This window comes from Ixodes scapularis, unplaced genomic scaffold, assembly GCF_016920785.2.
Source record: "Ixodes scapularis isolate PalLabHiFi unplaced genomic scaffold, ASM1692078v2 PGA_scaffold13__105_contigs__length_92229423, whole genome shotgun sequence".
In the NCBI taxonomy this organism is placed as follows: domain Eukaryota; kingdom Metazoa; phylum Arthropoda; class Arachnida; order Ixodida; family Ixodidae; genus Ixodes; species Ixodes scapularis.
In genome coordinates, this window is record NW_024609839.1 from 89,158,490 (window position 1) to 89,175,746 (window position 17,257).

The 17,257-nt window shown below is 46.3% G+C and overlaps 1 protein-coding gene across 1 annotated transcript in view; it reads left to right on the top strand.

Moving 5' to 3' along the window:
• The first annotated feature begins 3,942 nt into the window (after window positions 1-3,942).
• The window catches only part of LOC120841873 (cytoplasmic dynein 2 heavy chain 1), a 62,936-nt gene continuing 49,621 nt past the window's right edge, over window positions 3,943-17,257 (top strand). Inside the window, exons 1-7 of the mRNA XM_040212868.1 lie at window positions 3,943-4,143; window positions 5,213-5,350; window positions 8,273-8,402; window positions 9,986-10,130; window positions 12,009-12,132; window positions 13,324-13,445; window positions 14,369-14,582. Coding sequence (XP_040068802.1) covers window positions 4,066-4,143; window positions 5,213-5,350; window positions 8,273-8,402; window positions 9,986-10,130; window positions 12,009-12,132; window positions 13,324-13,445; window positions 14,369-14,582 — 951 coding nt within the window. The 5' untranslated portion in view covers window positions 3,943-4,065. The remainder of the gene's footprint in view (window positions 4,144-5,212; window positions 5,351-8,272; window positions 8,403-9,985; window positions 10,131-12,008; window positions 12,133-13,323; window positions 13,446-14,368; window positions 14,583-17,257) is intronic.

Below are 17,257 nucleotides of genomic sequence, written 5' to 3' on the forward strand. Positions count from 1 at the left end.
GCTGGCACTGCTGTTGCCACACTCTTCTACACTTTATGTAATTGATTCAGAAATCGAGAATTTTTGGTTTCCCCGAAGTGGCTCAATGTGGATAGGCAAAACGGTGAGAATAAAGCTTCTACAGCATGCGATCAACGTTGCCTAATTCAGCCATGGTTCCATATTCCTTTGTTTATGTCCAGTAACACTGAAAGGTAAGTGGGCTGGTATAGACGCTTTGAATACACGCCAGACTGAGCCGCCATTGGCCGCCCGGGCAAAATGCGAGTTTGGAGTTTTCCGGCTAACCTTTCTCGGCCAACACTGGAACCGACGTGGGATTCATCTACTCCCCGAAAAGGTCAAAGTTGTTTGGAACTTTCTGCAGCCATCAACGGTTCGCCAACTAGGGGAATTCTTGGGGTTAATTACTTCTACCACCACTTTATACCCGATTGCGCCTCAGCCTTGCCACCCCTCACTGATTTACCGAAAGGCATCGAGCAAACTCCGCTCAACTCACTTGGGTGGGGACAGCCTCCCGCTCATTTTGTGACATAAAATGGGACCTGGTTTCACCCACCTGCAAGAAAGCATGCCCACAAACCTCGTAAGAGATGCTTCGGACGTCTCACTCGGCGCCGTTCTGCAACAACGCATTCACCACGCATGGCAACCGATTGCTTTCTTTTCGAGAAAACTCGCGCCGATGGAGTGTTGATATTGTGCATTTGGCCGCAAGCTCCTCGCGATTAAGGGAGCCATTAGGCACTCTCGCCATTTCTTATATGTTTAACATTTTCATGCAGATTGCGTTTTACGGGAGGTTTCCTATAAGCAAATTGTTGCGAACTAGCGTCATAACGACCGTCGTAGAGAGCGTAATGAACGGGTTGCACGCTGGGAGCATTACAGACGTTAAGATTTTGTATAGAGGTAATGTATAATGTTGGAGCCCAACTTTGCTTCCTATCCTCGGCCTGCACTGACTTCCCTCCAGGGGTGAGGAGGAACCTGCACATTGTTCTCGTCCTGGACTGCACGGACGCTGAGTTCACTGCAAAGCGCGAAAGCAACCCCTCCTTCCACAAGTGCTGCAACGTCCAGTGGCTGACGACGTGGAGCCGGGACACGATGAAGCAGGTATGCACACATCTTTAGAAGAGTGACAATAATGACAATATTAATAATTAAATGTACGACAAATTGTTAGGCAATTGTGTTGCATACGTAAAACGTTCTAGCATCAGAAATGTCTAAATCATTGTTTAGCGGCATGTCTAGCTTGTTCAGCCAGACGCCTACGTTCACGGCACTCTTCATTGGACAGTTTAACGCCTGATATATGTACACTCGAAACGATAAACCTGGTGATTTGCCAGAACCTTCTAACCAGCCACTTCTCCTTTCCCACCTCGCTTCCTTGCCTACATCTCCTCTACATCACTTGCCCGAACTAGTGCTGGGGACTGTCTCTCCTCGATGTCGGGGTGTGTGCAACTCCTAACCAGAGTCTTCACAAGGGCAAGGGTTTGTCTTTGATGCACGGGGGAAAGCGGAGAAAATTTATGTTGATGAGTCCGTGATTGTAATAGTTAAATTTTGAGTACATGATCACACCATTGAAATATAGAGGAAGGAGGGTGACAGTACCCGGAGTTTAGGTGTAGCAGGTTATAGTAAATATTAGGAAAGAAGCACAACTGAGATAGTTTTCTATATGCAGGGGTGGAACGGCTGCGCCATTTGCGCCATTTCGCGCCAAACGCATTTGTCTGCGCCATCCTGCGCCATTTCGCGGAAACTGCGCCACAGCCAATACCTTGCGCCATTATGCACCAAATCGCACAACGTGCGCAAAAAAAAAAAAAAAAAAAGTATTTTGTCTTGGTTTTGGTTTTTATTGACTCGATTGGCAACGATTAGCGCGCTTAACTTGGTCGGCCTTGCAATCCTTTGTTCTGTTTATTCTCCCTGTGTATCCCTAGTCGGAAGCGCGCGAAAAAAAACGCAGGGTTCGGATTCGAAGTGCTACACCTGCGACTGGATTGTTATTCTTCTACCATAAGCGGTTAAGCAAGTCGGCCGAGGTGAGGTCGAGTCGTTAAGCGTCAGATTGCCTGAGGCTCTGCGGCCCGGGATCCGTACGTCAGCCAGTTGAAAACAAATGAGCAAAAGATTCCTTTTAGTACTTCATCGTTAGAAGTTGGAACCGCATCCCTGCTAGATAAATTGTTATTTGATAGGACTGAAACGCGGTCCGATCCGAAAACTTGCCAGCCAGTAGCTCTTAAGCGAGTGGTAGGTCTGCTCCTGCATGCTTATCGCTTTGAATACGATAACTCTGTTAATTGTAGTCTGCTGCTTCGGTATTGAGTTGCACAATAGGATAAACTCGAAATTTGTTTCCCTGTTCCTCCACGCAACTGCACGTCCGTTGCTTTCGCACGTCAAGAGGTTCGCACATATAATTACTATGTCGAGCACGTGTGGGTTGTGCGATAAGCGGTGCTGGTTTGCATTTTGAGCAGCTGAAAGCCACTCAGAGAATATCAAGGACACCATCTTCAGAAACATACGGTAGTTGCTTTTTGGTTCTCATTAAGGCTCACAAAGTTGCAAGTTTTCGCATCTGTTACACTGTTATCCAATCTACCTAGGTCCCTAACCACTCATGTTCATCTGTGCTGCTAAACACAATTGAAATTGCTCCCGTGCTCGTCTAAGACACAACCTGAAGTGCAATGGAAACTGATCTGAGCTGCTCCTAGCCTGCTCCAGAATGTAGTTTTAGCTGCTCCCAACCTGCTCCAAAACAGCTGTTTCAGCTGCTCCCGTGGCTGCTCCCAAATACATTTCATGAGTTCCACCCCTGTATATGTTGACATAGGCAAAAGATAGATTCAGACTTGAATTGTGAAGCACTCGTAATGGGTGAGTACTTGTGATGAATGAATCGGGCCTCTTGATTTTGTAAGGACGGGGGTGTGCCCACCCCACTTTCAAAATTGGGTTAATCTAGACCTGGGCGCTTGTCCAGTCAGATCAGGTGCTTAACGTATAATTTGCAGAATTCCCAATTTGGGGAATGTTAATAGTGGGCTCTTCAATGAAGTCTGCGGTATTTTATGGTAAGCAGCTTTGATGAGTGTTCCTTGTGATACTTTCATATTCTAATTTTGAGCGGACGAGTGTTTTATAAGTGGCAAGTTTAGTCTCATTAGAAGGCTTGGTGCAAATTTCTTCTTAAAAAGCCCGGAGTTCATGTTGCCTTTTCTAGCATGGTTTGGATGTGAACATTTTGCGTTAGGTCTTCGGTAATTGTTATTCCTAGATATTAATGCGATAGCTTTAGGAACTCATGTTTTGAAAAATCCGGCGTTGGCAGAACCAACAAATCTTATAGTGCAACACGTGCAGGCATTTGTCGTTAAATTGCCGACGCTTTCCATGATTTGAAATGCTCTATCTCTTAGACCTAAGCTCTCTAGCGGTGTTAGTTTGTCACAGGTGCCATCTGGGGGAGCCTAGAGTGGTGCAAATTTCTTGCGCTCGTATGGCGTAGAACCATTGGACTCACCTCCAGATCGATGGGAATTTTCGAGGGCATGTTAGAGGGTATGTTGAAATATGGGAAAAGAGGGTAAATGCCTGTTCGTACCGTGTCTTTAAAATTGAAATTCTAGGTCATGAAACGAGGAGCCACTTGAGCTTTGAACTCCTTGCATTTGAGCTACGAAAAGTGCTCATATGTTTCAGAGCCACTCTACCATCCGTTTAAATGCTACTTTTGAATCGTTGAGTTCATGGTTGTGATCCTGCCCTTGTTGGATTGATTCATTGTTTGTCTAACATGGGATTAATGGATTGATGTCAGTCTGACATGTGATCAATATTGGGTTAATTAAAAAACAGTTTTGATTCCATGCCAGCTTTTGTTACTTCTAATGTCTTCAACAGCTGCCAAAGTTGATTCTGGTTGGGGAAAATGCCTCGGAGTCCACGGAGAGGGAGATCCAGGCACTGGGCTTTCTCAAGATACACGACGGGTGCGACAAGCCGCTTGTAGCCACGCCCCAGCACTACATGTCCCTTCTGCGCACCTACCGCGACATCTACGCCATGAAGAAGACTGGCATCGAGAAGCGCAGAGATCACCTCAAGGTAATCTCCCACTCTGGTAGTTCCTGCCTTTTGCACCATGCGGGACTGCACCATACTGAGATAAACACGCCTAAAAATTCAAAATAAAAAAAAAACGAAAAAAAAAAATAAAAACATTTTAGTTATAGGAGTTAAAATTCTTGGTTGTATCTCGCGGGAGTTGTGCAAACTGATCAGGCTACTTTTTAAAAATATGGCTTTTAAAGAAAAATTGCTATTTTTAGGTAGTTTCCCGCCCTAACTAGTTCATCTAGTCGAGGTGAATTGAATAATCCCAATAATATTTTAAAAGTGATACATCCACCACCTAAAATTTCAGTGCACTTAATTAACTAAATTTATTTAGGCAGCCTTATCAATCGATGCTACATTAAAGGGATACTACAACGAAATTTCGGGGCTCATTTTTTGGTCTATATGTGTTCAAAAGAGCAGTATCACATGGAACATACCAATATCTTGTTAAAAAAGTCTCGAAAAGGAATTTTAAAACGAATTACACGATTAGCAAAGAGCTCCTGGTGGATGTCGCTAACGCGTCGTTTGTAATGCTCGTCTAGGAACCTTGACAGCTAGTGACGGAGGTTGTCTCGTCTCCGGCCACGACGAGAGAAGGGGGAAGGAGGAACTCTCCTCTTCCCGAGAATGTCTTTTGTGTGACCCAGAAGTCGCTATTGTGCCCCTACAAGATTACAGAAGATTAACCCGTCACTCAAAATTCTTACAAAAGCAGCCGCTTCGGTGGCTGGAACGACTAGGCCATCCTCTCGACGACTGCAGCCTCGCCGTAGCTTTGCTCGTCTTGAGACGACCTACGTCACGATTGCGTTGGATGTCACGTGCTCTAAGCTGGGCCTTCTCCGAGCGCTTGCCAGAGTGGGCCGTTTATAACGAAAAATACAGCCACCAGGATCAAAATACAAACGTGCGATTGTCATTTACGGATATTGTGGATCATATTCAACCTATTCTTGAACACGACGGGAATATTTCAAATTTCGTTGAAGTATCCCTTTAAAGGGAGCCTCGTCTACTGGATGGTGGAGAGTAATGTTGTTCTGCTTTACAGGTGGGAACATCGAAATTGAACGAGGCCAAGGAGATGGTTGACAAGCTCAAGTCTAACGCTGCTGAACAGCGCAAGCTGCTTGCTGAGAAGCAAGCTGAGGCTGACAATGCACTACAGCAGATAACAACAAGCATGACGGTAAGATCACACGATCGAGGACTGTCAACCATACATGCAATGTTTTCCCCGAAAAAAAAGAAAAAAAAGAAATAGAATGTTGCTTTTATCGCAGAAATAAATCGTCCATCGCCAAACGCTCGGTCTCCACCCAAATGGAGCAGTAGTGGTCCAGACCAGTTGCCAAGATGTCGGAGCTTGTCATTATGTTATTCAAAAGTTATGGGTGACTTTCCGAAACTTTCAATGCCAAAATAGGGTTCCTTCCTGGCAGCCAATGCCATTCATCCCAGTGTATTCATAGACTTTGTCGACCGAAATTTCTGAAAATCGCTCATATAACTTGTTAATCTTATAATGGCAAGCTGTGAAGCTTTGGCACATGGTCCGTACTGCTAGTGCTACATTTGGGCGTCCGAGCGTTCGGCGATGCATAGTTATTTTTGCTAGTGAAAAAAGCTGTGTAAATTTTGACAGTGCAGCTGTTTTCCGTGGATGTTGACAGAGAACTCCCCATTGGTAGTGGCAAGTATGAATAAATAAAAACACAAAAGGGGGCAACCAGCGTGAGTTAGCCTTCCTTGGCATTATTTGATAGTGAGGTGCTGATTCCTTGTTACCTTCTCTAAGCATCGTCCTCGAGGTCATCCTGCAAATCGTCCTTGAGGTCGTCCTAGACGTCCTCTAGGCATCGTCCTTAAGGTCGTCCTAGAAGTTGTCCTTGAGGTTGCCCTAGTCATCCTCAAAGTCGTCCTAGAAATCATCCCTGAGGTTGTCCTAGACGTCCTCTAGGCATCATCCTCGAGGTTGTCCTAGAAATCGTCCTTGAGGTCGTCCTAGACGTAAAAATAACAGCTTTGTTGGTCCTCCATCTTCACGTGAAGTGGAAAGGCTCTATAATTTTAGAGCGCAGCTCTTAGGTGCCTGTTTCCGGCTTGAGTGACGTCGCCGTCGGTGTCGCCATTGGCGTAAGCGCGTGGGTCTCACTCGTGACCTGCACATAGCATTATGGGACGTTTCCCATAATGACGTCACATGTGACGTCACTAAAGTTACGAGCGACGTCACGATGGCCACGAGTGATGTCATTATGGGAAACATTTCATAGTGCAACGTGCGGGTCATGAGGGTCCTCAGTGACGTCACTCGTGACTTGCATGTTGCATTATGGGACGTTTCTCATAAGGACGTCACGTGTGACATCACGAGAGTTACGAGCGACGTCACGACGGCCACGAGTGATGTTATTATGGGAAACGTCCCATAATGCAATGTGTGGCGTCATGAGGATCACGAGGCCGTCATGAGGGTCACAAGTGACGTCACGACAGTCACGAGGGTTTTGAGTGACGTCACTAGGATCGTGAATGACATCACGAGGGAGGGAGGGAGGAGAACGAGGAGGAGGAGGATGGGAGAGGAGAGGAGGAGGGGCATACCCCCCTCTCCATACCCTCTCCTCAAGAGCTGCGCTCTAATTCAGTATTACAAGGAGTTGTAAATGTCTTTCATTTTTTTTTTTAAGGACATCCTGCACTTTAGCTTACACATTACCTGGAAAGTGTAGTGACCCGGTGATGAAGATTGTACAGTTTTCCGAATGGCAGCAGGCAGTGCCCAGATGTTTAGACGACCACGATTCCTCCACGGACAACACAAAAGCGTCAATCAAATGAAGCTCGATTTTGAGAAAAAGAGGCGATGACCGATTATAGCCTCAGTCCAGCTTCTGTATCTCATGGGCAGCGCCTCCTGGAATAGGACGTATGTAGAATGCGGTGTCAAGGCTGCAGGCCAAACTGAAATGAACAGAAATGACGGCGGTTTGGTTTGTGGTGGCGGCATGGTAGCCGCTTAGAAGTCAGAAAAATTGAGCAACAAGTCATACGTTGTCCGAATTTTCAGTCCCTGTTATGTATTAACTCCATGAGGCGATTGACAGTTCCAGAAACGTGTTCGAATAATCAAGCTTATTTGAAATTTCGGCGTTTGAAAAATCGGCTGGTGACTGTACCATGTTTTGTTTCCAGTACTGCTTGATTGGTCCTATCAGCTAGTAGTCTTAGCTACACTCGGATTTTAGTGAAACATAGTATACCTAGTAAATCGATTTCAGGTTCCCATCAGCCTCATTATAACTGAATTACTAAGTTGTTTAACTAGCTTTTATCTCGGAAGCCTCGTCAAAATGAACATGCTACTTACTAAGCATACATACTAGTTATCCCATTACAAAGTGGGAGCATAAATTAGAAGGCTTACCTAAAGTTTAATATATTTTTGCCTCTTGAAAGCTTGTGGGGGGGGGGGGGGGGGGGGGGGTGACTTTGTAGCTCTTGGCTGTTTACAGGGCATTCTTTAGTCGGTCAAAAATTTAAAAAAAGGGAAGAGTTTCGCTTGGATTATTTTAGTCCTGGGGCCAAGTTGATGGCTGTGGAGGCCACTAAAAAAAGAGGTGAAATAGGCTAATTGTTAACTAATTAACCAAAACGCCTGAAATATATATTTTTTTAATTTCCATTTTTGGGAGCATAATGTATTTGGAGAATCGACGCTTGACCTCAATACGTTCCTAGTCCTGCCGTGAAACTGAGTGAAAATTTGTAGTGGGCACTATGGGGCGAGAAATGTGACCCTTGTACATGGCTTCAAACTGAAACTAAGCAGTGAGGCTGAACTGCAGTGATTGCTTCATCACTCTACAGCGACCTTTCGGCTACAGTGACCATTGAGCAATTGGAAATAAACGGTGCGCAAAACATACAAACCAAAACAGTAGGGAAGATGCGAACGTCACAAGCGTTGGGCTTGTGTCGGACCCTTGAGCTACAGTCAACATTGTGCTAGAGTCACCATTGTGCTTTGGTGACCCTTATGCTACAGTCACCATTGTGCTAGTGACAATTCTGCGGGTGACTGAATGGGGCTTCTTTCTTTGTACAGAGCACGAGCGACCAGAAGATGGAGATGGAGGCGCTCAAGGAAAAGATGGAGCAGGAGAACAAGAAGCTCTCCAAGCGCAAGAAGGAGATTGACCTGGAACTGGCCCAGATCGAGCCCCTCATCCAAGAAGGTAGGCCAGGCAATCTGCCGTAGGAAATGCGTTTCCGAGTGCTCCCTCCACACTTTTTGGTTTCGTCTGCACCAACGGAGTGCAGGCCTGCACCTACTTCATTTATGCACCTGCTTCATTTGTGCATACAAGGTGTAATGCACCCAACAAATGGGATACAATATACTAGCTTCTGAATTTCAAATATGGTTACCAAAGGTCTTATAATGTTTATATACATTATAAGAAGCAGAGGCACCAACGCACAAAACACCAGACCACCCTGGAGCAGAAACTAAAAAATGAAATCAAACACCCGATATAATTATTGCAGCACATCATAAAATACCCGCCTTCGAGCACAGCGTACGAGCTTCAATATTCCTACTTTTGTGCGTTTCTCCCATAGACTCGCGTGTAGTACCTGGTGTCAGGTATTGGCCGCCAATCGCTCTGCTGACAGGCTGCCGATTTGCGATCCAGCCTACTGCAATAGAGATCAGTGGCGTAAACACCGTCGGTGGCCTTGGCTTGGCTCGTATTGACTTGGCTCAAGCGCAACACGCGGGATTGCAGCGCCCGCATTCCCGTGTGTTGCGCTGCATTTCTGTGGCATGCTTTTCGGCGTGTGTTGTACAAACAGCAATGAAAACGCTTCTCATGTTTTCTATATTCCCCCTTTACGTGGCCCAATAGCTAATAAATTCCCTTTTACACCCACACTTCTTTTCCCACCCAATCTCCTTTATTCAGCCGGAGGGATGGCTTTCTCCTGAGTCGTGCACCTCGTGGCTGAACTCGATTCCAAATATAACGCGAGGTGCATTTTGGAGCATGTAATTTCGGAAAACAACTCGCTTTATGTTTGTGCAAATACCGTAGTGTGTTTATAACTTTATATCTTTATAGTAAGAGAGTAACATTGAAATTGCAGCAATGCTCGTTCATTGGATGAGGCTAATCCACCCAAAGTAGGCAGTTGCATCAGAAAATTATGCGCGTTGGTTTTAAAATTGACAGAAGATGTTACGGACACTGCCGAAAAATATTCCTAGGATTTCCACGTCGGTTTCTAAGCAGTTTAATAAAGAAGCATTTATACCGTACAAGGTGACACAAAACGCCATAACATTTTAATACCAATCCGTGCGGCTGTTTTGGCAAAAAAAAATATTTCTGTTGCAGTCTCCTGCAACAGAGTACAGGTACGCCAGGCGTACCTGTACTTGGCATCTAGTCAATTCTAGCGTAGCTTCCACACTGCTGCAGCCCCATACAGCTGTGGGAGCACGTGACTTCCTGTCGCCTCTTATTCACATATGCTCTCTCCTGTGCGAAGAAGACTCTGCACAAAGCCACGCACTCACGTGTGTAGCTTTCTCGGCGTGGAAGGAAGGGAGGGACGGTTGAGAATTTTCTGGGGAACTAACGAGTGCATTCTGGAGAACTCCGGGTTTATAGGAAGCCAGTTTGAGAACCGGTGCTTTAGAGCACACGATGAGCATGCTCCCCGCCAGATTTCAGAAGTAAGAACCCTTCAGAAAGGTGCGAGTTCTGTGCCTCAACATCTTGCGTTTTTTTTGTTGCTCGACGCCGGATTGCAGCCAAGGCGGCAGTGGGGAGCATCAAGTCGGACGCGCTGTCGGAGATCCGCTCCCTGCGGGCCCCTCCGGACGTCATCCGAGACATCCTGGAGGGCGTGCTGCGGCTCATGGGCATCTTCGACACCTCCTGGGTCAGCATGAAGAGGTCAGATTCACCGCACCTTTGGCTCCTGCATTGCTCTTGTTTCTGCCAAAGTGTCATCAAATCTTTTTAGAAACTGTGGCTGGGAGATCCTCGCTCGTGCATAAAGGATTTGGGTTTTTAGCTAACCCAAATCTTTTCCTGCGATTGAAAAAAATAAAAAAAATATATAAAGAAGTTTGTTATTTTTTTGTTTTGCTCGTTAATTATTTTTTTTTTTTCACATGCTACGAGGAATTTTGTGGTTACTATCACCATATGCAAAACTAAAAATCTCGGATGTCCCCTTCATTGTGTTTTCATGAAACCTTGCCGATTCAAATTCCATTGGACTATGAAATATAATTGTATAAACCAGATCTTAAAATCTTTTAAAAAGGAAGTGAAAAAAAAAAAAAATCTTCCGCAAATGTTTGTTGTCTAGGCTTAAAAAGATTGTATAAAAGGCGAAACGAAAAATTTTATTATTAGCAAAATAAAAAAGAGGGCACTTGGTTTCAGTGGCGTCGGAAGTATTTCTGAGGTGGGGGGGCAACGGAATGGGGGTGAGGTGGGGGGGGGGGGGTGAAGCATCTAGAACAATATGGATATATAAAATCGAAACGCTCACAAACGTTTATTTAGAACGAATATATGTCCTTCCTCTTTTGGAATGTGGCGATCTTGTTTTTCTCCCATGTTGACGTCTTCAAACAGCGTGAAATAAGAAAGAGCTCACTGGTGCCCGAAAACGGTTTGTCGTTCAGCCGTCCTCGACACGAACTCTCTGATGATAGAGCTCAGATCAAGTTTTGCTGCTCGCTCACTATTTACGTGCAGCGGCATCACCTGAGTCAGTCGCTTTTGTGACATGGTAGCTCTGAGGTAATTCTTGATACGCCGAAGTGCGCTGAAACTTCGTTCAGCTGATGCCGCTGACGCCGGCACTGTCATTATAAGTGCCGCAAGGCGCATCACCTCAGTCATCATCCTCTTGACCTCTGGGACTTGTCTGCCCAGAGCACGGCACAACTCGGGTACAGAGCCGATCTGACCGCTTGAGAGCGAGTGAACCATGTTCAGCTGCCCTGAAAGGCTTTCCAGGTGAAAATCAGTAGCGCGGGATCCTAACTTCCTTTCAAGTTCTTCTGCAGTTTGTGGCTTCTCTTGAATAGCGCACAAATTTATTTGCTCTAGTTGTGCGAGACTTTGCATGCCTGGTTGTTTGAATCGTCTTGCAAGCTCGGCGCGAACACAATCTAACGCTTCGCAGAACTGCTTCTGAGGGCCTGTCTCCGCGTCTAGAAATGCTGGTTGACAGGGCTCGCTGCTGTGTTCGAACCTTCTTGGAGGACCGCATCGCGTGGTCTTGCAAAGGCGCGTATCTACTGCTTTATTTGGCTTCAGAAATGGAGAAGCTCCGGCTTATTTCTGGTTTTAAAATAACCGCAAATAATTGAGCCCTCGAATAACTAATCCCATGATGATGAATATCACCATGCCACTCGTAATGTGAGAAATTCATGCCCGCGAAATATCTTAAAAATCGCACTCTGAGAAATTTGCGAAATATTGAGCTCGCGAGCCGCCATTACTAAAAAATCTCTGGGGGGGCGGTCGCCCCCCCTGCCCCCCCTGTTCCGACGCCACTGGTTGGTTTCATTTTGTGCCATTGCAGCCAATAGGACGTCCGCTGAGCGCATTCAATCACGCACACAATGTGTGGCTTGTTAAGAGAGCTCATCTGAGCTAAACAGGCGTACCGCAAACCTCACACGGAGCATGGTTGGTGCGGGACACGTTCCATGCTCTCTGGTCTGTCAGCACGATCGAGCTTGCGTAACGTTTTATGAGCTCATCATGTTGTTTTTTTGCCCTAACGGATTCTTTCTGTCTGCGCAGTTTCCTGGCAAAGAGAGGCGTCAAGGAAGAGATATTGGGTTTTGACGTCCGCTCCGTGACGCCCGAGATCAGGCAGAGTGTCCAGGAACTCCTTGTGAAGAATCAGTCTTCCTTTGACGTCAAGGTCGGTAGCAGCTTTGACTCTGGCAAGAACATCGGGAGAACCCTTAGTGGGCCAGCTCAATAGTATAATCAAGTAGCGCTTTGGAATATTACTCGCCAATTTGGGAAAATGCTATCCTTGCAGACATCTTCTCATCTCCAGTGACCTCAGAGTTGACCCATTTTACCTAGCTAAGGCGTCAAGATGAGACAAAACTTTTCACATCTCTAGAGATGCATATTTTTAAAGTAGAACAGAAGAGTAACTGCCATTTAATTTGTGTTCAGAAAAGATATGCGCATTCCACTTTAACTCAAAAAAGATTTGCAGTTGTATTTTGGTCTGTCAATCAATCCGTTAAAGACAGAACTGCATTTCATGAGGAACGCAGCGGATGCTGACTCCAGTCTCTGCGTACCAGGCACGCGACGTTGTGTCTAGCATTGCCACGTCCCTCTTTTGCACATTTCCTTTTTGTTGTCTTCTGGGGAAATAAAATGACAAATTTTGACACATTTGCAGTCACACTTCTGAAGAAGGGCTTCCTGTGAACAGCCGTGTATTGCAGCAAAGGGGTGGAGCGGTCTTGGTCTTCACTTCTGGATTTGCTTTCGTGCACATTATATCGGTGCTTTCACCAGTAAAGGGGTACATGTGTATTCAAACATTCTGTTTGACGTGTCTCATTGAATGTTGGGGCAATCATTCTACGACAATTGCTCATCTTCAAGAACTTATAACCGTTCTCGGCTGACAAAACGTCCTTTTACAGCGAAGCTGTTACGTGCTAGGATCTGGAAAAAAAGTGCCTCCATGGATGTTAACGAAACACTCCCGTTTAAACGGCGCTCCTTCGTTCCCTCTGGTCGTGGCAAGTATAAATAAAGAGAGGGGGCAACCCGCGTGAGTCAGCCTTCCTTGGCATTATTAGACGGCAAGGTCCTGATCCCTCGTTATCATCTACGGTCACTGACTTACCTCAGCTAAGAGAACGCGCCTACCTAACCTTCTTTTCTTTCCCTTCCGCGATGCTGATAGAGACTTGGGCTCAATCAGAAACAGCAAAGTCGTGTACGTGTCTTCATTGCAATGATATGTAAATCGTATAGATGTCGTAAAGTTATCACAAAGGTAACAGCTTCGGTGGTCCTCCATCTTCACGTGAAGTGGATGGGGTCTACAATATTTGTTCTTCCTGCAAACGTTGTCCAGAATGCTAAAAGGGCGTCTGCGGCTGCTGCTCCGCTGGCGTCCTGGGTTCAGGCCAATGTCAAGTATGCGGAAGTTCTCCAGAAGATCGGACCCCTGGAGGCGGAACAGGCAAAGCTGAAAAAGTGAGCAATCACGTTGGCATGCTTTGCTTGGCATGGCTATAAAATACCACGAAAGTTTGCATCCTTTTTGTATTTATTGCTATCGACTTATCCTACCGGCAAGTTCAGACTTAAGGCCCGTTCACACTCTTGCGACTGCTTGCGACCTCTTAAACCTGGGTTCCTTAAAACTTCTTAAACCAGAGAACATGGCGCCATCTATTGGGAAGCAGTGTAAACTCGGCGGTCTGGCATATTTTTTTTTTATTTCTCGCGCAATATCCTTTCTTTTTTGGCTCGAAAAGCTTTTGTCAATGTTATAAACGAGCCTTTCTATGGGTATTACGCACATTTAACCTCGGAAATCCCGCAAAACCTTCGCTTTTGTGAAATGCAGTTCTAGGGTCACCGCATAGATGGCGCCACAATGTCAGTGTGTTCCCTCATTCTAGAAACATTTAAGAAGTTGTAAGAGATCTCGTCTCTCTCAGTCGTACTCGGTCGCAAGAGTGTGAACGGGCCTTTATACGCTGCTCTGCACGAATAAATTTCTGACGCTTGATTGGAACCTTACAAGAGGTAGCGATCCACACAGCTGGAAACATATTCAAAAAGGAGCCTCTCTAAAGATTCACAAGGACAACCTACATTGCACTAAGAGACAGGTTCCTATTGGCTACAACTTTCCGTGTGTCTTGTGGACAGCAAGAAACATGTTTCTACGGGGTAGCATCAACCTTGAGGCCAACCGTTAAATGAGCCAGAAAAACAGTCTCCTTCTCATAGCGATTTCAAATTTGAAATGTAATAGCATTTTTATCGGCATCCCCCAATGCAGTTCTAGCACAGCACTGACTTGGCACTGATTATGGCTTTTGGCTGATCACCGACTCCACTCGGCCAAAGGACGAGTGGACGCAATGTGTCCTGCCCGACGGTGACAGGAACCTGTCGACCGCCGAGCGTCGGATGGACAAGCTGGGCAGCGCTCTGGAAGATGTGGACCAAGAGGTGTCTCGGCTCAGGGACCGCCTGAACCAGTTCACCAAGGAGGCGGCGCAGATCGAGATCAACCTGCGCTCCGCGGACGAGACCATCGGCACCGCCGAGGAGATGGTGCTTCAGCTCGAAGGGGAGTACCAGCGCTGGACCAAGCAGGCACGTCTGACCTCTGCCCCTTGTGGAGCGTCGTTGCTGTTATTCTTCCAGCTCAAAGTCTTGCCAGACACCATGTTGACGAACGTTCGCTGGGCATGTTTTTATGCACGGAGGTTTCCAGCTTGGTAGAGGTTTTTCGCATCACGATCGACTGCATTATTGGAGTAGTGGGCGACGCATAGGAGCATCGCCATCGCCAGTTTTCATTTGGACTTAAGGCGAGCCAGCGATCGAGGAGTCAACCCGCCAGCAGCCATAAGGGCCCCAGTTGATGTCATCGGGACAACTTTGAAGGGAAAGAAATCGTAATAAGTGTCTCGGATCATACTTACCGAATTGTCGTCGACAGAGCCCCTCGCTGCGCTTCAGCATTTCTAAGACACCAAAAACAGCGCAAATAATGAAGCGTTTGTGACGGGCGCTGTTCATTGACAAAGCAGAATGCGACTTACCGGAAGGGAGAAAGGTGTTTTGTTGAACTGCCTATAGACCATTCAAGGAAGAGCTTCTGGCAGGTACCACCTTTAGAGCTCCCGCATATGGCACATGCTTTGCTCACTTTCCAAAACCACAAACATGCACATGCTGGGTTATAGAGATTGTACGCTGGGCTGTGAATTTCTAAACATCAAAAAGAAGTATCAATAATGAAGAAAGATGCTCCGTTGATGCAGATTAAAGAAGTGCATGGGAGAAGGTGCTCCGTTTCACCTTACGATGGACTGCAGCAGACGCTACAAGGCATCCCAACCAATCCAGTACTGCAAACGCACCACGTGACTATGTGTGTCGCTGCTCCCCTCCAGAAGGTCACATGACGCACGGCATTGGATTGGCTTCGATGCCTCGTAGTATCGTCTGCGGCTCATCATAAGGTGAAATAGAGTATGAAAGCCTCAAAGTAGCAGCTGAGATTTTGCTAGGGGACTTGGCCCTGACAAAGTGGACGTCCCTTAGTAAGGCCTCCAGGAGAACCCTATTCAAGTTCTTTGTACCCACTTTGGCTACCTCCACATTAGAGTCGGGCAGTCAACCTCAGTCAAACAAACCGCGGTTTGTTTGTGAAGTGTGAGCATGCATTCAACCACCTTAAAGAACTCAACTCCAGAAAGTGGGCTTACTCACGGTGCTCTCTGAAACAAAACAAACGGAAAACACTTCAAACGGAAAACAAAAATAGACTTTTTTTGAATACATTCGAGATGCCACTTTCCAGGAGTGCATATGAGCCATATCTGCTCGAAGTGGACATATCCAAACTACTTTATTACATAATACTGCCGGCACATTTAACCAGATCCATTGACTTGATCCTTAGAAACGAGACTGCCAGTGTATTCTTTCACAAGAAGCACATTTTCATTCCCAACCCCCGTTGAACCCCTAAAAATATTTGGACTACAGTTTTGAGTTAAATTATTTACCCATTGTGCTCGTGCACATTGGCTGTCTTCGCTTATAGCTTTTACTGCTGACACGACCCTATACTGCCAACTGACCTATGACGAGCTATCACAGCTGATCAGCCATTGCAGCTCGTGATCGCCTACGTCAGGTGGTGTGCTCTCCATCATCGTTGATGAAGGGTAGCGCGATCGAGTGACTTGTGCCAGCATGAGTCGGTCGGTCCGACAGTTGTTGCTACGGTTGTTGCCACAATGGGTCACAAGGTGACGTCATGGTCCGTTAACACATGACGTCATGCGACCAACAGGTTTTTAGGGGCGAAGCTCCTTAGGGTCTAGCCTTGTCCGTCCAGCGTCCATGCTCACATCGATCTTGCTGGTGCTCGTGCTCGTGTAAGGCAAAAAAAAATTTTAAAAGGAAAAAAAGTTTGCACAGTGGACAGGATATGAAGGTGTGCGGGGAGACTCCAATGGATTTCTAGTCCATCGCCTTAACCACTCGGCCACAACTGCGGGACTAGTAGGGGGCTCTGAGATGGGGTAGTAACTCAAGAGCTGGGGTTTCTGTCATGGATGAAACGTTGCATGTAGCCGCTCAACGTCTATACAGGAGAGGGCACTGCGGTCAAATGCGTATATAATTGCGTTAAACTTTGCATGCATTGGCTCAACGTTTATAGACGAGAGGGCGCTGCGGTTGCTCAAATGCCTATATAGCCACGTTCCATACCACACATTCTCTTTCTGACGTGGATGAAAACGAACGAAAGGCTCGGCATGCTGCGGCTCAGCGTCTAAGCAGACAAGCACCACCAGAGCTTCGCCCCAAATCAACATCATTCACCACGTGGAGGTGCGGTCGTTTTTTTTTTTAATCTACATGGCAAACGCAAAGTTTGCAAGAAAAAAAAAAAAAAAAAAAATGTTCAGAAAAGGTTTTTCTTTGTTGCCCGCGAAGGCGACGACGCCAGTGGCGCCAGGAACGCCGTCGGCTCCTACGGGCTCGTGTCTGGGCAACGGAAGCATGGTTTTTGAACGACGTCGAGAGGTCTAAGAACATTGCATTGGGCTAGTGAGCGAGAGTTGTGCGCTTTGACTCCTACCGTGAGCAAAGTGATTTCGCAACGTGTTTTCACATTTTTCGTGATGGCCTTTCGTGAAGCCACATGTGCGCCCGTGCGGCTGCAAGACGAAGCACCGAGGAAGAAGACAGGCTATGAATGTCTCTTAGCTTACTGCAAGTGTAAGAAAGGAAAAAAGAAAAACTTA